We start from the raw sequence: 22,505 nt of genomic DNA on the forward strand, positions 1-22,505 counted from the left end.
CTCTATCATTACAGGGCATTGTGGGACATTATGTTCCTCCTGCATGATTTTTTATTTTTTTTAAACTCATTTTAACGAGCTAAAACCTCAACACCAGTGCGTTTGTGGAGCTTTACCATAGACTTCAATGGAAGGCGTTGAAAGGCTTCAAAGTCCTAGTTCACAATGGCAGTGAAAGGCATTTGAGGGGCGTTTTTAACCGCTTCAGCCCCGGAAGATTTTACCCCCTTCCTGACCAGAGCACTGCACCATTTTAACTGACAATTGCGCGGTCGTGCGACGTTGCACCCAAACAAAATTGACGTCCTTCTTTTCCCACAAATAGAGCTTTCTTTTGGTGGTATTTGATCACCTCTGCAGTTTTTATTTTTTGCGCTATAAACAAAAAAAGAGCGTCAATTTTGAAAAAAACGCAATATTTTTTACTTTTTGCTATAATAAATATCCCCAAAAATATATAAAAAAACTTTTTTTTCCCTCAGTTTAGGCCGATATGTATTCTTCTACATATTTTTGGTAAAAAAAAAAAAATCGCAATAAGCGTATATTGATTGGTTTTCGCAAAAGCTATAGCGTCTACAAAATAAGAGATAGTTTTATGGCATTTTTATTTATTTTTTTTTTTTTTACTAGTAATGGCGGCGATCTGCGATTTTTATCGGGACTTCGACATTATGGCGTACACATTGGACACATTTTTGGAACCCTTGGCATTCATACAGCGATCAGTGCTATAAAAATGCATTGATTACTGTAAAAATGTCACTGGCAGGGAAGGGGTTATCAAGGGGTTAATTGTGTTCCCTATTGTGTTCTAACTGAAGGGGGGAGGGGACTGTGTAGGGGAGATGACAGATCGCCGTTCATACTCTGTATGAACAGACAATGTGTCTGTTCTCCCCTCAGAGAACCAGAAACTGTGTATTTACACACACAGATCCCGGTTCTCAGATTGTCAGCAGCGATCACGGGAGCCCCGCGGTGATCGAGACCGCGGGGCACTCACATTGGCCCCGGGGGAAAGCAGCGGGCGCGCGCGCGCCCCCTAGTGGCCACAGGGCGAAGCGACGTAGCATAACGTCGTTTCGCCCAGCCGTGCCATACTGCCGCAGTACAACTGGTCGGCAAGTGGTTAATGCTCCTCAAGCGCAAATGATACAATGTTCCCGTTATCAAAACATGAAGCGTTAGCGTCACTTCACAAGCCTGGTGTCAAGTCTGGAGGTGTTTGAAGCCTTTCCATGCCTTCCATTCAGGTCTATGTTTTCACCGCATCCAATTCGCATGACATGCCCTGGACATGTTCACACATGTCCAGGGCATGCGCGGTTCCCTGTGCGTTTTTGGTGTTCGGTTCAGGTGCGAATTCAGGCAAAAACTGGCCCCAGGTTGGAAACAGCAACCGCACATTTGTGAACCTGTGAACCCTCAAGGCGACTTTTATTCAACTTGTGCCCATAGACTTTAATGGAAGTCGCCTCCAAGTCAGATCCTCATCTTAATTGATGTGATTTGCATCCGACATTACAGGAAGATTACACAGGCATTGCCTGAAGTTACTTCAAAGTCGCGCTGAAGTCACCTGGCAAAGTCGCACTGCAACTTTCAGGTTGCGGCAGTGTGACCTGAGCCTTAGGGTCTAGCAGTGCGGAGAACTGGAATAGTAAATCTTCTTTTCTATAGCCCCCCCCCAAACTAAATGAGCAGTTAACAGAGTATGAACAGCGATCTGTCATCTCCCCCACGCAGTCCCCTCCCCCCCTTCAGTTAGAACACACACTAGGGAACACAATGAACCCCTTGATCGCCCCCCTAGTGTTAACCTTTTCCCTGCCAGTGACATTTTTACAGTAATCAATGCATTTTTATAGCACTGATCGCTGTATAAATGCCAATGGTCCCAAAAATGTGTCTAAATTGTCTGATGTGTCCGCCATAATGTCGCAGTCCCAATGAAAATCGCAGATCGCCGCCATTACTAGTTAAAAAAAAAAGAATAATAAAAATGCCATAAAACTATCCCCTATTTTGTAGACGCTATAACTTTTGCGCAAACCAATCAATATACGCTTATTGCGTTTTTTTTTTTTTTTTTTTTACCAAAAATATGTAGAAGAATACGTATCAGCCTAAACTGAGGGAAAGAATTTTTTTTGGGGGATATTTATTATAGTAAAAAGTAAAAAAAAATGCATTTTTTTCAAAATTGACATTTTTTTTTTGTTTATAGCCCAAAAAATAAAAAACGCAGAGGTGACCAAATACCACCAAAAGAAAGCTCTATTTGTGGGAAAAAAAGGACGTCAATTTTGTTTGGGTGCAACGCTGCACGACCGCGCAATTGTCAATTAAAGCGACGCAGTGCCAAAACGCAAAAAGTGCTCTGGTCAGGAAGGGGGTAAAGCGGTTAAACGTCTAGGTGAACCGTGCCTTCCAAACTTATTGTTATGGATCCAGCTGTGCCCCTGGAAAATAAGACTGCTAGGATAGAGGAACAGATACTGCAAAGTCAGCACTACGGACCCTGCAGTCCATTTGTGGTGCAGAATGAAATGGATGCTTCGCTGAGCGCCTGTGTGATGGAGCCGCGGTTCATGGGGCACTTATCATTATACAGAGCACAGCACCTCCCTCCTCCCTGCTCTGCTACAATGCCCGATGCTGATATTCTTGGGAATGTAGTCTGCCAACACACTTCTCTGACAGCATGCCAATCATCACATTTGGATTAAAAGGTTACATTAAGGCTTAATATACACGGGAAGTTTTTACAACCTCTCCTGAACTTGACAGATAGTAACTCACGTTTAAAATGTCCGTTTTGCCGCGTTTACATGCCGCGTTTGCGTTTAGAAGAGTTTGAAAAGAAAAAATTAAAAACGCCTGTAAACGAAACGTGGCTAAACGCGAGTTACCGCGTCTGAAATGTCGAAAACTTTGCACGGTTGTGCGTCTGAACTCATTTTTTTGCCTTCAAAGAAAAGCCTATAAACAGAACTGCCTAAAAACGACATTAAATGAACCTGTGTACATGTACACATAAGATAACATTGGATGAGTTCAGGGGCAGCTGAAAAAAGCGTCCAACTGCCTCTGAACGTCCGTATGTAAACCTACTCTAAGAGTCCTTTCACACTGCCAGCGCGGGGGCATTGGCAGTAAAGCGCCGTTACTTTTAGCTGTGCTTTACCGTTGTTTTTGCGGTGCTTTTAACCCCTGCTAGCGGGTGAAAAAAGGGTTAAAAGCGCCCACAAAGTGCTGAGGCGCTTTGCAGGCGCTTCGGTGGCACTGCCTATTGATTTCAATGGGCAGGGGCGCTTTAGGAGCGGTGTTTACACCGCTCCTAAAGCACCTCAAAGAAGCTGCTTGCAGGACTTTTTTTGGACATCCTGTCAGCGCAGCGCCCCAGTGTGAAAGCACTCGGACTTCCACACTGGGATTGCAGATGAGGCTTTTTTCAGGCAGTTTACAGGCGCTACTTTTAGCACTAAAGCGCCTGAAAAATGCCTCCAGTGTGAAAGGGGTCTAAGAGCCCTCATGAGCCCTCAGATTTTGCTATCCGCGCTACAGCACGGACTTGATTTGCTTGAGCGGCCTGTGCGCCCCCTGAAGGCGCGCTCTGCGATCAGCGAGTCTATGAGGCTCGCCAGATCACAGATCGGAGTAAGGGGTCAATCCCGACTCCTTAACTCGTGATCAGCTGTCAGCCAATGACAGCTGATAATGTGATGTAAACAAATCCGGTAATCGGCTATTTTTCCTCCTCACGCTAAAAAAAAAGCCGATCACCAGCAGCTGCGAGAGGGACATGGGTCCCGATCGTGAAGGTACCTACCAGTGCCACCTACCAGTGCCCACCAGCACCACCTACCAGTGCCCACAGTACCACCCATCAGTGCCCACAGTGTCACCTCACAGTGCCACCTATCAGTGCCCACAGTGCTGCCTATAAATTAATTAGTGTGTCATTACCAGTCTGCCTATCAATACCACCTACCAGTGCCCATCAGTGCCACCTATCATTGCCCATCAGTGCCCATCAGTGCCATCTGTCACTGCCACCCATCAATGCCACCCATCAGTGCCACCCATCAGGGCCCATCAGTACCATCTTATATGTGCTCATCAGTGCAGTCTCATCAGCGAATATCAATGAAGGAGAAAAATTACCCGTTTGCAAAATTTTATAACAAACTATGAAACTTTTTTTTTTTTTAAATTTCGGTATTTTTTTGTTTGTTTAGCAAAAAACAAAAACCCAAGAGGTGATTAAATACCACCAAAAGAAAGCTTCATTTGTGTGAAAAAAATGATAAAAATTTCATTTGAGTACAGTGTTGTATGACCGCGCAATTGTCATTCAAAGTGCGTCAGCGCTGAAAGCTGAAAATTGGTCTGGGCAGGAGGGGGGGGGGGGGGGATTAAGTGCCCGGTAAGGAAGTGGTTAACACACCTATTACATTAAGATGTATTATAGATATGTTTTTTTGTGCATTTGTTTTGCAGATGCCTCCTCTGTGTTGGTTTACTATTGTATTGGATTCCTGTACTATCATCTCGTGCTACCAACGCTTTTTAAACGCATCTCAAACAACACACCTCCTGTATTAGTGAGACACGACTCTGGAGGAATGAGCATTGGAGGCACAGCGGCCTTGTCATTTTGGGGGGAAGGGAGTGTTAAATGCATTAGCAGATTTAGATACACAAACAAATACTACACTTTATAACCACAGCAGGAGCTGATCAGCGGGTCCTGCAGACTCGATGTTCGCCGGCTCCCGCTGATCGGTCTGTACACAGGCAGATCTATGTAAACAAGGCAGATCTATGTAAACAAGGCAGATCTGTGTAAACAAGGCAGATCTGTGTAAACAAGGCAGATCTATGTAAACAAGGCAGATCTGTGTAAACAAGGCGGATCTGTGTAAACAAGGCGGATCTGTGTAAACAAGGCAGATCTGTGTAAACAAGGCAGATCTGTGTAAACAAGGCGGATCTGTGTAAACAAGGCAGATCTGTGTAAACAAGGCGGATCTGTGTAAACAAGGCGGATCTGTGTAAACAAGGCAGATCTGTGTAAACAAGGCAGATCTATGTAAACAAGGCAGATCTGTGTAAACAAGGCGGATCTGTGTAAACAAGGCAGATCTATGTAAACAAGGCAGATCTATGTAAACAAGGCGGATCTGTGTAAACAAGGCGGATCTGTGTAAACAAGGCAGATCTGTGTAAACAAGGCAGATCTGTGTAAACAAGGCAGATCTATGTAAACAAGGCAGATCTGTGTAAACAAGGCAGATCTATGTAAACAAGGCAGATCTGTGTAAACAAGGCAGATCTATGTAAACAAGGCGGATCTGTGTAAACAAGGCGGATCTGTGTAAACAAGGCAGATCTATGTAAACAAGGCAGATCTATGTAAACAAGGCGGATCTGTGTAAACAAGGCGGATCTGTGTAAACAAGGCAGATCTATGTAAACAAGGCAGATCTGTGTAAACAAGGCAGATCTGTGTAAACAAGGCAGATCTATGTAAACAAGGCAGATCTATGTAAACAAGGCAGATCACTGTTCTGTCAGAAAGGAAGACATGGATGTTGTATTCCTGCAAAGCAGTGACACAGATCTATGCCTTCCCCTAGTAAAAGCACCTCCCCCAATAGGCACACAGTTAACCATTTGATCACCCCTGATGTTAACCCCTTCCCTGCCAGTGTCATTAGTACAGTGACAGTGCATATTTTTAGCACTGATCACTGTATTAGTGTCACTAGTTCCTGAAAATTGTCAGTTAAAGTAACGCAGTGCAACATCACAAAAAATGGCCTGGTCAGGAAAGGGGGTAAACCTTCCGGAGGTCAAGTTGTTAATTAATAGCCCCAGTTTAGCTGGCCATACATTATACAATTTTATTATTCAATTTCCTTTGGATTTACCTTCAACTGTGTAGTGCAAGGACCTGTCTGATTGCATGGAAATTGAAAGTGTTGAGGTGTGACCTCATATTATATGTTTTTGTTACAAGGAAAATTGTACAAGAAAATTGTATAATGTATGGGCAGCCTTAGTGCTGGTTTTCTGTGGGAGGTGAAACTTCCTCGGCATCAGTGGTAGCATAGGTGTGTGCAGGGGGTGTGCCAGGTGTGCCTGAGCACACCCTAATCACTGCAAGGGGTGCTAATTAGACATGTGCAATTTGTTTAGTTCCGAATTCGTTTTTTTACGAATTTTGACATTCGTTAATTTACGAATTTTTCAATTTCCGAAATTCCGAATTTCTGAATTTTCAAGTTTTCAGATTTCCGCATTTTCGAAAATTCGCAATTTTGGAATTTCAGAAAATCGGAAAATCGAAATTTCGGAAATTGGAACTTCGGAAATTCAAAAGTTCGGAAATTTGAAAGTTCGGAAATTCGAAAGTTCGGAAATTCGAAAATTCGAAATGAGGAAATTCGAAAATTCAAAAATAACAATGAAAATCTGAACATTCAAAAGAATGAAAAACTGAAAACTCGAAAATCTGAAATAATAACTAACTAATAATAAATATTAAATTCTAGGTATTGGAATTTCCTTTCAAATTTGGCTGTTTTTGAACGTAACGAATAAAAATTTATCCGAAGTTATGAATTATCTGAAATAACGAATGCTGCATCTAAACAAATGGAACGTAACAATCTAATAATAATAATAAATAACAATAATAATAATAAAACCTTTTTATTATTATTATTTATTATATATTTGTTCCATTTGTTTAGATGCAGCATTCGTTATTTCGGATAATTCGTAACTTCGGATAAATTTGTACTCGTTACATTCAAAAACAGCCAAATTTGAAAGGAAATTCCAATACCTAGAATTTAATATTTATTATTAGTTAGTTATTATTTTAAATTTTACTGATTTTCTTTCTTTTCTTCAGGTTTTCGAATTTTTGGATTTTCCAATTTCCGAATTTTCAAATTCCGAAAATCCGAAAATTCAGAAATTCGGAATTTGAAAATGTGGAAATTCGGAATTTGAAAATGTGGAAATTCGAAAATCCTGAAATTCGAAAATCCGAATTTTTGGATTTCCGAAAAAAGCAAATAAACAAATGAAACGAAAATGAACACATTTTTTGTCAGTGCCCATGTCTAGTGCTGATTCCCCCTATTGCCTGGGCTTCCCACCCCGTGTTGCGTTCCCAGAATGGAGAATGGGGGAAGAGGCTAGTAAACATGTCAGTTACCGGCCCCTTCCTTTCCTAAATGAACACAGTGAACACACTCACTCACTGGGTTCATTAATAATGAAGCATAGTAAACCATGTTTATTATGCTTCAGTTTGTGAATGAACAGGAAGCCGCTCAGCACAGAGCCCTTCCCATCCATTCCCTGTCCAGTACAGCTGAGGCTGCAGAGAAAGGTGTGTGTGTGGGGTGTGTGTTTGATATTTGGGGTGCACACACTAATGTAATAGACTGCGCACACCTGTGAGTCGTAGTCTCTGCAAAAAACAGACGGCCAGCTTGGCCAGGCTTTGCTCATTGATGTCTATGGCAGGGCACGGTGTTGACCCGGGAGATTGCACTCAAATACAGGGATGGGGGGTGTATATAGATCATGTGACCACCCTCAGGGATCACTCTGGGCTCTCTGGTGAATGTCAGCTGAGAGTCAGAAAGGAAATCAGGCTCAATATAACCCGAGAAATCATACACAGAACACTGATAACCGAGGGCCCCCCCCATGGATGGGATCTTCTGTTTATCACAGGTGAGCCCCACATCACCCCCATAACGATTGTAGAGGACGGCTCACAGGTGTCGGGGGGGACGCTCTTTGGAACCTGCATAGCCGATCCCGTCACCTGTAATAGGCCAATCATCTGTGCAGGGGAATGCCCCGCCCCCTACAAGGATGTGTTTATGTGTAGCTGCATTGCCAGGAATGCCTGGGCGGCATGTGATTGGTCCAGTGCAGTGATGGCTTCCTGGTGGGATGGGCCACATGAGGTGGGAGGAGTCTCTGGACACACCCAACATCACCATGGCTAGATCTAGGGAAGAATGCAACAGATATGGCAACCTAAATCTGACCATACATTATACAATCTGATTGTACAATCTCCTTAGAGATCGCCATACACTATACAATCTGATTGTACAATCTCTTTTGGGATCGCCATACATTATACAATCTGATTGTACAATCTCCTTTGGGATCAGCATACATTATACAATCTGATTGTACAATCTCTTTTGGGATTGCCATACATTATACAATTTGATTGTACAATCTCCTCTGGGATCGCCATACATAATACAATCTGATTGTACAATCTCTTTCAGGATCGCCATACATTATACAGTCTGATTGTACAATCTCCTCTGGGATCACCATACATTATACAATCTGATTGTACAATCTCCTCTGGGATCTCCATACAATCTGATTGTACAATCTCCTCTGGGATCACCATACAATCTGATTGTACAATCTCCTCTGGGATCACCATACATTATACAATCTGATTGTACAATCTCTTTCAGGATCACCATACATTATACAATCTGATTGTACAATCCCCCCTGGGATCACCATACATTATACAATGAATTGGTATTAGTAGACTATACAGTATACATACACACACTAGTACACGCCCCCTGCTCAGGTCACATGACACCCCCTGGGGTGAATTCTCTGGTCGGCCAGCCCCGGCCTGTCTGTGGAATCTGCCGCCTCCAATCGGCCGCCAGCACAATCTGCGCAGATTGACAACCGCAAGTCAGGGCTCGGGCAGGCGACGTCATGACGCAGGGGACGTAGTATGGGCAGGAGCTGGCCGTGAAGCCGGAGCGGCCATCTTGGAGCATCAAGGAGAGCTAGAGGAAGACGAGAGACAGGCCGGGCCCCGGGGCCGGAGGAGGAGGAGAGGGCCCTGGATAGCCGAGTACACGGGGGAAACATGTCTGAGACATACGGTGAGAGGAGGACGGCTGGGGGTGAGAGGAGGACTGGCAGGCTGGGGGCGATGTGGAGACAGGTGAAGGGACATCAGGGAGGAGGACGAGGGATGGATGGATGGAGGGATTGGAGTGACGAGACATTCCAGTGATGGGGGGCTGTGGGGGGAGGATGGGATCAGTGACGTCAGTGATGCAGACTGTGTGGGGTGACAGATGATATCAGTGATGGAAGTGTGGGGGATGGTAATCTGTGAGGGGTGATAGTTGGTGATGGAGGGTGCAGGTTGATAGGTGGATACGGGTTGACAGCTGATGGTGATGCCTGTAATGGTAGGAGGGCAAGTGACGGAGGGGGGCAGTTGACAAGTGACAGGGGGGCAGGTGACGGAGGGGGGGGGGCAGTTAGCAGGTAACGGAGGGGGGGCAGTTGACAAGTGATGGAGGGGGTCAGTTGACAAGTGACAGAGGGGGGCAGGTGACGGAGGGGGGGCAGTTGACAAGTGACGGAGGGGGGGCAGTTGACAAGTGACGGAGGGGGGCACTTGACAGGTGATGGAGGGGGTCAGTTGACAAGTGACAGAGGGGGGGTCAGTTGACAAGTGACAGAGGGGGGCAGGTGACGGAGGGGGGGCAGTTGACAAGTGACGGAGGGGGGCACTTGACAGGTGATGGAGGGGGGCAGTTGACAAGTGACGGAGGGGGGCAGGTGACGGAGGGGGGCAGTTGACAGGTGACACTGGTGATGGATGGAAGAAGGGTGTGAGTTGACAGGTGATGTCGGAGATGAAGAATGACAGTTGCCAATGGTGATGGAGGGTGAGAGGTGACGATGATGAGGGGCGGGAGGTGACATTGATGATGGAGGGCAGGAGGTGACATTGATGATGGAGGGCAGGAGGTGACAGGTGATGATGATGGAGGGCGGGAGGTGACAGGTGATGATGATGGAGGGTGGGAGGTGACAGGTGATGATGATGGAGGGTGGGAGGTGATGATGGAGGGTGGGAGGTGATGATGGAGGGTGGGAGGTGACAGGTGATGATGATGGAGGGTGGGAGGTGACAGGTGATGATGATGGAGGGTGGGAGGTGACAGGTGATGATGATGGAGGGTGGGAGGTGACAGGTGATGATGATGGAGGGTGGGAGGTGACAGGTGATGATGATGGAGGGTGGGAGGTGACAGGTGATGATGATGGAGGGTGGGAGGTGACAGGTGATGATGATGGAGGGTGGGAGGTGACAGGTGATGATGATGGAGGGTGGGAGGTGACAGGTGACGATGATGGAGGGTGGGAGGTGACGATGATGGAGGGTGGGAGGTGACGTTGATGATGGAGGGTGGGAGGTGACGTTGATGATGGAGGGCGGGAGGTGACGTTGATGATGGAGGGCGGGAGGTGACGTTGATGATGGAGGGCGGGAGGTGACGTTGATGATGGAGGGCGGGAGGTGACGTTGATGATGGAGGGCGGGAGGTGACAGGTGACGTTGATGATGGAGGGCGGGAGGTGACGATGATGGAGGGCGGGAGGTGACGTTGATGATGGAGGGCGGGAGGTGACGTTGATGATGGAGGGCGGGAGGTGACGTTGATGATGGAGGGTGGGAGGTGACGTTGATGATGGAGGGCGGGAGGTGACAGGTGACGTTGATGATGGAGGGCGGGAGGTGACAGGTGACGATGATGGAGGGCGGGAGGTGACGTTGATGATGGAGGGCGGGAGGTGACGTTGATGATGGAGGGCGGGAGGTGACGTTGATGATGGAGGGTGGGAGGTGACGTTGATGATGGAGGGCGGGAGGTGACAGGTGACGTTGATGATGGAGGGCGGGAGGTGACAGGTGACGATGATGGAGGGCGGGAGGTGACGTTGATGATGGAGGGCGGGAGGTGACGATGATGGAGGGCGGGAGGTGACGTTGATGATGGAGGGCGGGAGGTGACGTTGATGATGGAGGGTGGGAGGTGACGTTGATGATGGAGGGCGGGAGGTGACAGGTGACGTTGATGATGGAGGGCGGGAGGTGACAGGTGACGATGATGGAGGGCGGGAGGTGACGATGATGGAGGGCGGGAGGTGACGTTGATGATGGAGGGCGGGAGGTGACGTTGATGATGGAGGGTGGGAGGTGACAGGTGATGATGATGGAGGGCGGGAGGTGACGTTGATGATGGAGGGTGGGAGGTGACCTCAGTGGTGAATAGTACGGGGGGTACATTGGGGGTAGTCCGGAGTCTGTGGGTTCTGATGACAGATGTGGTCGGTATGACATGTTCCGGGGTGTGGATTATATTCTATGTATTATTATTATTATATTCTTCTTGGAGTGTCAGAACCGTAGAATGTGTGGAATCCTCTATTCCTGAGCAGTAACTAAATAAGTCTGAGTAGTTGGCAAGTTTCTGAGAAATGGATGATACGTACTTTAAGGAAGTGATCAGAGACAGCGGGACTTGGGGACATGGTGGCCCTGAGCAGTGACAGTACAGAACTTCTCTCATTTAATGGCAATCCATTCACCCCCCTCCCCTCCCCCACACACACTCCACCCTCCTCTGTTCTCTATCTCGGTCTTATGTGAGCCTTTTTCTTGTCACCAATACTTCTCTAATTTTTTTATTCTCCTCCATCCAGCATTTGAAAGCCACAATTTTGTTTCCTGTTGATGCAATCACTGAGCCATGACAGCGGTATGCATGGACTGCTGGTTGCAGGATGGTTCAGGAGGTTCAGGCATCCACGTGCTTTAGGGGACGGCGGCCATTTTCCTGAAGCCTTGCCCTGAGCCAGTTTTTCTCAAAGCCTTATTACAATCCAGAAATCCAGGTTGGCTTTTATCTCAAACTTTCATCGTCCTCCAGGTGACTTATAACAACTTTAATCGCAGTGTAAGAGAGAGAGTCTCATTGTGGTGATTTGTTTATCAAGTCATGAGGAATATGAGTGCTGTAGGAAGTTTCTGGGATATGGGCAGCGTGCTGTGTGGCCGTAGTTTGGGATTTGGAAAAAGTGAATACGTTGTGAGGCTTTAAGAAAATGGCTGCCTTCCTCTGTGTTGTGAGGCGTACTGTACCCAAATGGACAGCCATTGGTAGAGAGGTGAAGGGGGGTGGGGCCCGGCTCCAGGACACGTATCCTCAAGCCCACGCTGCAAGGGTTAAAGACTCATTTAAATCTGGGGAGCATAGAGAAGAATATTTTCTGACCCGATCCCCACAGCATATTCTCCCCAATGCTCCACTGGTCTAAGGTCCTGGTGTCATCAAGACCAATGCAGGGTCCATATCCCTGCATTAGATGTCACAATGCTGAGGGACCGTCCACTGCTGGAGCACGGGGGAGTGGAGGATCAGGTAAGTAAAGCGTTTTTACTCTCCTGTAGAATAAACAAGCAGTTAAAGCGCCATTAAACCCAAAAATTTGTTATCGCGGCTCACCGATCATAATATGTGGTGTCTGCATTTGATTTCTTTCTTTCTTTATTTTTTGTGTCTTTTTCTCCCTGTTTTCACCTGGTGATCCGGTCAGTAACGCACCTTCTGTATTAGAGTGCCCCCCACTCTGTATAAAGGTGCAAAGGGGGCACCTTTTGGACAGCAATGTTGTCAGTCTGGGGGGGGGTGAGTATTAGATGGACTAGCAGATTTAAACACACTAACAAACTCCAGCTAATACTTTACAAGCAGTTATAGCAAACAGTTGTTTTTTTTTTTTTTTTTTTTTTTTTTTTTTTTGGATAAAGGTTTTACATGAGTAAATCTTATTATTATTATACAGGATTTATATAGCGTCAACAGTTTACGCAGCGCTTTACAGCATGAGGGCAGACAGTACAATTTCAATACAATTGAATACAGGGGGGGATCCTAGAGCCCTGCTCCTTAGAGCTTACAATCTAGGAATCATTGTAAGCACCCCTGTCAGTGGTAAATAGTTTGTCTCATCTTTGCAACTGATACATCTGGAAGAGAGCTTGTTCTTCTTCTGACTTACTAGCCGGATCACCAGATGAAATTAGAAGAAAGTCTAAAAGAGAAAACAAATGCAGCTGCATCTAAATCACATCACAATCACATTTAAAAAAAGAAAAATAGGAAAGCTGTAATATAAAATTTTTTTTTTTTTTAATTTTCTTTTGTTTTGTTTTTTGCTGCTTTAACGCCTACAATGCAGGCACAGCCCCGCTGCAAGGGAGGTTCTTCAATCTTTCCTGGAGTTGGGCTTTAAAGTGATTATAAGGCCTCTTTCACACAGGCTGTCCAATCAGGGCCATCTGTCAGTTTTTCAGGCGGAAACTGATTGGATCCTCCATTCACCCCTATGGAGCAGCGGTGACATGTCCGCTGTCACCTGCCGCTATCCAATCCGATCCTGTCTGCCAAATCCAGAGGGATGGTGGTCCTATTTTCTATCCGTCTGGCGGATTGGATGAAAACGGACAGGCAGACGGTTTTCATGTGATCTCCCCATAGAGGAGGGTGGGACTCTGACCGTCTCTGCACAGTGATTGGAGATGGAGCTGTCATCTGCCTGCTCAGCATAGTGATCCCCCCGCTGAGCAAAGCCGAGTCCTATAAAACGGATCCGCCCCGTGTGAAAGGATCCTAATGTTTGTTTGTTTTATTATTTAAATAATAAACCTGTTTTACTCACCTGCTCTATACACATAGCATCCCGATCCTCCTCTTTTCAGGTCCCCCGCTTGCTATGGGGGCACTCGTTGTTGTTCTCTCCTGAACCCTGCTCTTTGTGTCCTCTGTGACCTCCGCTCCCTCATCACTGGCTCTGATTGACAGCAGCGGGAGCCATTGCTGTATCTGAGCCAATGAGGAGGGAGAGAGCCTCGGCTCCAGTGCACATCGCTGGATTGAGATCGGGTAAATATTGGAGGGGGGGGGGGGCTAAATACAAAAGTTTTACTTACCACGTTTGAGCCAGCTTGGCCCAAACAAACTATGTAAAGTGCGTGGAAAGATGGAGTTCTTTAAATTCAGCGTGGCTGTGCATGGCTCCGCCCACAGAGCCGCATCGTCTATTCACAGAATTTTGTAAATGGAGGACTACAAGTTCCGTCTACCACCCTGGAAGAGGGTATTGTAGAGCACTGCGCTTGTTGTCCTCCTCTGGCCCTATAACAGAAGGTCCGCAGCTTCCATATGGACCTGGCCAATGGCTCCCACTGCTGTATCTGAGCCAGTGAGGAGGGAGAGAGCCAAGAGAGCCTCTGTTTCAGTGCACATTGCTGGATCAAGATTGGGCTCGACTTAATATGGAAGTGGGAGGTGGGTGGGGGGGCTGAATACAAAAGGTTTACCATACCGCGTAGAATGCACTAAGATGAAAACAACCTTCTGCCTTTAAAACACTTTAAGGCTGGGTTCACGCTATAGCGATGTCAGACATTGCATGTGATTCGCACCTCATTGCTGGGCAGATTATATATGATGTCTGTGCGATGCAAATTCAGCCCTACAGATTGTATGGCTGAATTTGCATCACGTTCGGACCAAAATGGTTCAGGACCTTTTTTTTTTTTTTTTTGGGGCCGCACTGGAATCAGATTGCAGGGGTGTGAACACCTATACGATCCGATTCCTGCACCATCTGACAGTTCCTACTGCTATCAGCGAACCGATCTGGGGATGTCATTAACTTTGTATTGACAACTGCAGTGGTTTGGATAGGACAGTGTGAATTGCCTGCCGGAGACATGGGAGCACTGGAATCGCACTGGTTTCCACATCGCAATAGTGTGACCCGAGCCTTAAAGATGTAAACCCGAGACAGAAACAATCGGGGTTTGAGATAAACCATTGCACAAAATGACTTTAAAGCGGCGTTCTGACTTTTAATAGTCGGACATTCATTTGTCCCAGGGTCCAGCGATGCGGAGGGAACGAAGCCCCACTCCTCTCTGCAGCGCCGGCATTGTCACTGTGCACCCTCTAAGAAGAGGGTTTCCACTCCCCCCTCCAAAAAAATGACATGCCAAATGTGGCATGTCAGGGGGTCACATTCCCTTAAAGCGGAAGTTTTCATTTTTTGGGTGGAACTCCACTTTAAGGTAAATGATTAACTACCTACTTCAAATGAAGTATAGCTACCTTTAGGAAAAATTGAACAAATGCAGCTACGTTGATAAAAGATTTAAAAAAAAAAGTGTATTATTTTTGCAGTCAGACCTGCAGAACATTGCAGCCTCAATCAGTGCATTGCAGGAATGAGGGTCCATATGGAAGCTGCGGACCTTCTGTTATAGGGCCGGAGGAGGACAACAAGCGCAGTGCTCTACAGTACCCTCTTCCAGGGTGGTAGACGGAACTTGTAGTCCTTCATTCAGAGTTCCGTGAATGGATGATGGGGCTCTGTGGGCGGAGCCATGGACAGCCACGCTGAATTTTTAAAGAGCTTTCCACACACTTTACATAGTTTTGTTTGGGCCAAGCTGGCTCACATGAACTCTGTCCCCCTCTAACCTGTGAGGATGCTGGATGTGCTCTATAAACTGTTTGTTGTGTTCCGGGTGCGAGTCAAGACTTCCTGTCTCATACCTGCAACACACTAGATTCTACAGATAAATCTACCGCAGTGCTGCTTAGAGCAAGATATATATATATATATATATATATATATATATATATATATATATATATATATATATATATATATATATATATATATATATATATATATATATATATATATATATATATATATATATATATAAAAAGCTCCCTCTGATTGGCTGAGTCAGAGAAGCGGGCTGATGATGTCACAACCTCTACCAATCAGAGGAAGCTTTGTGTTCATTGATGGAATACATTGCTTGCTTTGAGGGGCTCTGCAGTAGACTCTTCTGTGCTCCGGGTATAAGACTGGAAGTCTACAGTCACAGCTCTCTGCTCAGAGTGGAGGGGAGAACTGAGCGATCAGCAGTCTTTGATCGCTCAGTTTTAACTACCAAGCCGGCGGGGGGACAGATGCATCAAATCAATGCTGACTCTACCTAGGTTAGTATAAATCAGGGATATGCAATTAGCGGACCTCCAGCTGTTGCAAAACTACAACTCCCATCATGCCTCTGCCTCTGGGTGTCATGCTTGTGGCTGTCAGTCTTGCAATGCCTCATGGGACTTGTAGTTCTGCAATAGCTGAAGGTTCGCTAATTGCATATCCCTGGTATAAATGTTTTGCTTTTTTTTTTTTTCCAAAGCCATACTTCGCTTTAAAACGCGGTCCGGTTTTGCTGCGATTTGTCGAACAAAGCTTGTCGCCCAAAAGACGCTGCTGCTCCTTTTTGGCTGCAAGCTTCGTAGGATTTTTTTTTGCTGCGATTTGTCACAGAAAAACTGCCTTGTGTTTAGGTGACGAATGGCACCCAAACACGCCTGGTGCGTTTTTGCCACTATTGTAGTGCGATTTGAAATTGCGGTCAATCTCTGCCCACGATCCCAAATCGCCTGGTGTGAATGGGGCCTTATGGAATGTTAGGTGGGAAGATTTGAGCAGTGATTGGGATATGAGGTTGAAAGGAGAGATCAGAGTCCAGCGAGGTCCCTGGTATGAGGGTGGGGAAGGATACTCGTGTTATTGATCTCGATGAAAAAGTTGGGGGAGGGGACATATGAGCGTATTATGTTCCCACCAGTGTGCTGGATTGCAGTATGTTAGAAGAAAATACATTGTGCTGTAACACGCACAACCTACACAGCAGTCATCCCGGGAAGATGTTAGAATGTGTTTTTAGATGGTCATGCATTTTTCTGTGTTCACGCCTGAGCTTTGAAACCTGTCGTATGAATGAGACTTCAGGGCTTTGGCACTCGGCCATATATAAGGCGTACAGAGTAAAATATACCATATTGTCAAAAGTATTGGGACGCCTGCCTTTACACACATGAACTTTATTGGCGTCTTAGCCCGTAGGGTTCAATATTGAGTTGGTCCACCCTTTTGCAGCTATAACAGCTTCAACTCTTCTGGGAAGGCTGTCCACAAGGTTTAGGAGTGTGTCTATGGGAATGTTTGACCATTCTTCCCGAAATGCACTTGTGAGGTCAGGCACTGATGTTGGATGAGAAGGCCTGGCTCGCCGTCTCTGCTCTAATTCATCCCAAAGGTGTTCTATCAGGTTGAGGTCAGGCCAGTCATGTTCCTCCACCCCAAACTCACTCATCCATGTCTTTATGGACCTTGCTTTGTGCACTGATGACCAGTCAGGTTGGAACAGGAAGGGGCCATCCCCAAACTGGTCCCACAAAGTTGGAAGCATGAAATTGTCCAAAATGTCTTGGTATGCTGACACCTTAACCACTGCAACCCCAGAGGGATTTACCCCCTTAATGACCAAGCCATTTATTTGCCATACGGCACTGCAACATTTTTTTACTTTCTGCTATAAAACATCCAAAAAAAATATGTAAAAAATCAAATGTATTCACCAGTTTAGGCCAGTATGTATTCTGCTATATATTTTTGGTAAAATCCCTATAAGCGTATATTGACTGGTTTGTGCAAAAGTTATAGAGTCTACAAAATAGGGGATAGATTTAGGAACTTTTAATTTTTTTTTTTAATTGTTTTTACTGGTAATGGCGGCGATCTGCGATTTATTTATTTATTTTTGGGACTGCAGCATTGCGGCGGACAAATCTGACCCCAAGTGACACTTTTTGGGGACCAGTGACACCAATACAGTGATCAGTGCTAAAAAAAAAAAATGCACTGATCAATGTATAAATGACACTGGCAGGGAAGGGTTTAACATTAGGGGTGATCAAGGGGTTAACTGTGTTCCCTCAGTGTGTGTTCTAATTGTGCGGGGGATGGGCTCACTGGGACAACAGAGATCGCTGTTTCTGATCAATAGGAACAGCCGATCTCAGTGTTGTGCCCTGTCAGAACAGGGATCCACCTTGTTTACATAGGCAGATCCCTGTTCTGCCTCTCTGTGGTGCGATCGTGGGTGGCCAACGGACATCGAGCCTGCCAGACCCGCGCACGTACGTAGGTACTACAGGTACGTAGTTTTGTACAGCCGGGCCGCCCTGCTGTACAAAACTACATACCTGTAGTACCTATATATGTATATGTGTGGTGGGCAGTCCAGAAGAGTTTCCTTCACTGGAACTAAGGGGCCAAGTCCAACCCCTGAAAAACAACCCCGCACCATAATCCCCCCTCCAACAAATGATTTAGACCACTGCACAAAGCAAGGTCCATAAAGACATGGATGAGTGAGTTTAGGCAGAGTCCTGACCTCAACCTGATAGAACTCCTTTGGGATGAATTAGAGCGTAGACTGCGAGCCAGACCTTCTCATCCAACATCAGTGCCTGACCTCACAAATGCACTTCTGGAAGAATGGTCAAACCTTCCCATAGACACACTCCTAAACCTTGTGGACAGCCTTCCCAGAAGAGTTGAAGCTGTTATAGCTGCAAAGGGTGGGCCAACCCAATATTGAACCCTACGGGCTAAGACTGGGATGCCATTAAAGTTCGTGTGTGACTGTGTGTATATATATATATATATATATATATATATATATATGTGTGTGTGTGTGTGTGTGTGTATATATATATATATATATATATATATATATATATATATATATATATATATATATATATATATATATATATATATATATATATATATACACACACCACACACTGATAATTTTGACAATATAGTGTATGCTTCCTGTTGTGGCTTATGTGAGCTACACCGTATTTTGAACCCATAGACCTGCATTACAAAAAAAGCTGTGGGTGGTTATACATGAGTAGACACCGGCACTCACATTTGCAAATGTACGGGTGTATTTGTCAACAGATAAAATGTAACCTTTTGAAAAATACATGCATGTAAACCCGAGTGCCATTGTTTACACTCGCATAGCTATGCACGGCATTTTTTTGTAATGCAGGTCTATGGGTAAAAATACATCAGGGGGGGAACCACAACACCGAGTATTTTACTCCATATGGCCAAATACCTAATATACGGCCCTGTGCAAGAATCCTGAGTGAGAAGTCCAGGAATGGGACCCGCAGGAAACAGGCCAATGCCCCCAATGTTGGTAATATATAAAGTTGTGATTTGTTGTTGGCTTACTTTGATATCTATTACTTCTACAGGATGTGCATTGAGGCTTGTGGTCTGTAGCGTTTTTTTTTTTTTTTTTTTTTTTTTTTAGCTTTTATGTACGCCTTTTTTCACCACAAATGTATACATAGGCAGGCCGTACATGATTCATTTTCTTTCCTTCAACCAGCGAGTTGAACAAAAGAAAATGAAACTGTTTCCCCCATCCACACACTCCTAGTTGCCACCAGAATGCATTCATTAAAACCCCCTGGCTTTAGCTGGCGGCAGCGATCGAACAATTTTTTTCCATGAAGCTGGTTGGACAGGTTCAGCAGGGACCGGCGGAATTGCGATCCATCTATAGGCAGAGTCTGGCTGGTTGTACAGAGGTCGATCTCTCCACCAGCTTCTGTACAACTAGCTTCAATCGCTCTATAGTGTTTCCTTGTGTTCTTCGTTCATTTTGTACATAGTACCTTCTATTTTCTAATAGTGCATCTATTTATCTTATTTACTAATCCTTCCAAATGCTTCTTTATGGTTTTAAATAATTTAAAGGTGGGACAGAAATTATATTTGTACAAAGCCCACCCCTCCCACATTACCTTACCCTATCCAACACTTATCCCCCCAGGTCACACCAATCGCGACATTGAAATTGTGATACTTCACTTTAAAGTAGCACGATTTCAAAGTAGTGCTACTTGGAAGACCTGAACTTGCAAAAAGTAGTGCAGGAATTACTCTCACAATCTTGACTGATTCCAATGCAGACAATAAGGGGCGACTTGTCATGCGATTTCCTACAAACATCATGTGAAACAAATGTCTAGTACTCATTAAGAAGGATCGTAACCACCAGAACATTAGCAAAGAGCTCACAGAGCTATGAAAAACATGCGATCGGCAGTGTTTGATGGCTCGGTTGTTGGAGGCGCCGGGGTACAGATGCAGCATCGGAGCGATGCTGCATCCACCTAGGTAAGTATGATTAAAAAAAACCAAAAAAAAACCCCCCACACTTATCTTTTAATGGATAATTCAAGCAAAGCACAGTGATTAATCCACACTGACTCACACAGCAGCTTCCGGGTAGTGCAATGATGACATGCACCTACCTCCACATTACGCGTTACGCCCACAAGACAAGGCTTCATCAGAGGCTGGAGTACTCGGGCACCATCATGCTCTTTTTACACAGCCTTCAATCTCCTAACAAACAGTGGCCCACTAGTCTCTGGTGCTCCTACTCCCAGGCCCTTTATACCTCAATGATTCGGCCATGGGCTTGTATCATTGCATAGTATGCACATCTTTTACATGTTGTTCTGAAAAATTACCAAAGAGAATTCCCTTGTTGGACTGCCTGTCATTGGTGTGTTTTGTTTCTTTTTTCAGACTTTCTATTCAAGTTCCTGGTCATTGGCAGTGCAGGAACAGGGAAGTCCTGCCTCCTGCACCAGTTCATCGAGAGCAAATGTAAGTATTCTCAATCATTTACATTGGTCACAGACTAATTATTAGATTATGCTCTAGTGATGGCAAATGCTATAATAACCTAATACTGTTTATCTGAGGATCTACTTTTTCAAAATGGCCAAAAGGAAATCTGCCTGCTCTGAAACGGTGAGGATTAGGTTGGGACAATGGGGAAAGCAACATTATGGGATGGTCTTAAAGAACATTAAGGGCTTTAAAGGATACCTTCACCTAAAAGAAAAATAAATGCACATTTTTTGCAGGAAAAAAAATTAGCATTTTTTTTTTTTTTTTATTATTAGGAGTCTGAAGAGCATTGCACTCGTGATCAGCAGATCATGGCTGCGGTGTCAGCCTCCTGCAGACTGTCAGTGTCTGCTCATACCTCCTGTACAGGTAGACTGTTACTTAAGTCCAAGAAGATCAATGAACCACGAGAGCGCTCACCAGCACCCTCGCTGTTTATTGAGATCTACAAGCTGTCTACCGAGGTGGGAGATGGTACTTGTAGTTCATTCACAGAACTCTGTGACTGAAATGACGTGGCTGTGTGGTGCGGAACCCGCATGGCAATGCATTTTTTAAATTGTGACAGTGGGTGCGGAGAGAAGATCCCCCTGCCTGTTGCCCTAATGGGGGGGTGTGGGCAGGTGCTTTAGCAACGTTAGTAATGTCATTGAAGTACAGCCCTTTCCTACAGAGCGCCAGCGGCGTGCTGTCACCCCTGACAGGCCTTCCTATACCCCTGGTCTTCCTTCACGGATCACGGGCTCCGACTGTATGAGGGGCCGGGGCAGCAAGGACTTCGCTCCCCGTGCATGCACTAGGGAGCCGTCTGCTGCAGCACGGAGCTCTGAAGGTCCGACGCTATTCCTTCAGAGTGCATACCTGTAGGTGCAAGTCCAAAAAATGACTTTACTGTCACTAAAATGATTACCCCAGCACGCACTTGCAGTTTACAACTTTTAATGTTGCTGGCGACTGCTCTCTCAGCGCTGCTTCCCTGAACTTCCAGTCCTCACAGCAAATAGTTAACCGTGAGCAATGCAGTCTCTAGCCAGTCAGCTTGCAGAAGGGATGAGCAGGGGAACACATTGCCATGCTAGACTATGGGGCTGTGTGTTTCTACTGATGCACAATGTAGAGAAACACAATTCTAGCCCCTGCGTGCAAGTGTGACTCCAAGGGGGAGCTGAGAAAGGAGCCACCCCCTGAAACAGGAAACCTGGGGCAGGGGTCATGGCACCAACTTAACTGGAACATAGGCAAGGATTAAAAGCTAAATAAGGTGCGTACTGAGTAAGGGATCAAATCAGCTGCTGAAAGTGTAAAAACTGAGGGTTTGCTATCATGTTAAAGGGTATAAAAAAAGTATAATTTAGTGAATGTTCCTGTGCAATTAAATAAGATTATGTACAGAACACAGCTGCAACTCATCATGATCAAGGTACATCCATTCAGTCATAAAATAGCGATGATGCTATTTCAGTTATATAAACGTCAGTGTGCTCCAAAAGTCCATTTCTTGTACTCAGATAACTCTGTAATCCACTTCTCTGATAAGTGAGACAAGACTGGACACGGTGCACCGATCTATTACCCAGAATTGAGAAGGATCTTAAGATTATAAAAGGTCAAATCAGGGGTTCACCTTAAAAACGGGTTAATCCACAGCCAGGGAGGCATCCCCTGCACTTCTCAGCACAAGGCAGACTTCAGAGTGGTGGCAAATGGTAAGGATGATCATACACATACAGCAGGGGTCTCCAAACTGTGGCTCTGCATCCACCTAGGTAAGTATGAATAAAAAAAAAAAACATACTTCTCTTTTAATGGATAAGTAAAGCAAAGCACATCGTTTAATCCACACTGATTTGCACGGCAGCTTCCGGGTAGTGCAATGACGACCTGCGCCTGCCGCCACATTACGCGTTACGCCCACAAGACAAGGCTTCGTCAGAGGCTGGAGT

At 45.5% G+C, this 22,505-nt stretch overlaps 2 protein-coding genes across 3 annotated transcripts in view; one reads left to right on the forward strand and one right to left on the reverse strand.

Moving 5' to 3' along the window:
• The window catches only part of ACTMAP (actin maturation protease), a 341,161-nt gene extending 332,367 nt beyond the window's left edge, over window positions 1-8,794 (reverse strand). For both annotated transcript variants that reach the window (XM_073598539.1, XM_073598538.1), the window contains exon 1: window positions 8,639-8,794. The gene's annotated coding sequence lies outside the window, so the exon portion shown is untranslated. The remainder of the gene's footprint in view (window positions 1-8,638) is intronic.
• Window positions 8,731-22,505, forward strand: part of RAB4B (RAB4B, member RAS oncogene family) — a 56,073-nt gene continuing 42,298 nt past the window's right edge. Inside the window, exons 1-2 of the mRNA XM_073598547.1 lie at window positions 8,731-8,975; window positions 20,455-20,535. Coding sequence (XP_073454648.1) covers window positions 8,960-8,975; window positions 20,455-20,535 — 97 coding nt within the window. The 5' untranslated portion in view covers window positions 8,731-8,959. The remainder of the gene's footprint in view (window positions 8,976-20,454; window positions 20,536-22,505) is intronic.

This window comes from Aquarana catesbeiana, linkage group LG09 (genome assembly GCF_042186555.1).
Source record: "Aquarana catesbeiana isolate 2022-GZ linkage group LG09, ASM4218655v1, whole genome shotgun sequence".
In the NCBI taxonomy this organism is placed as follows: Eukaryota; Metazoa; Chordata; class Amphibia; order Anura; family Ranidae; genus Aquarana; species Aquarana catesbeiana.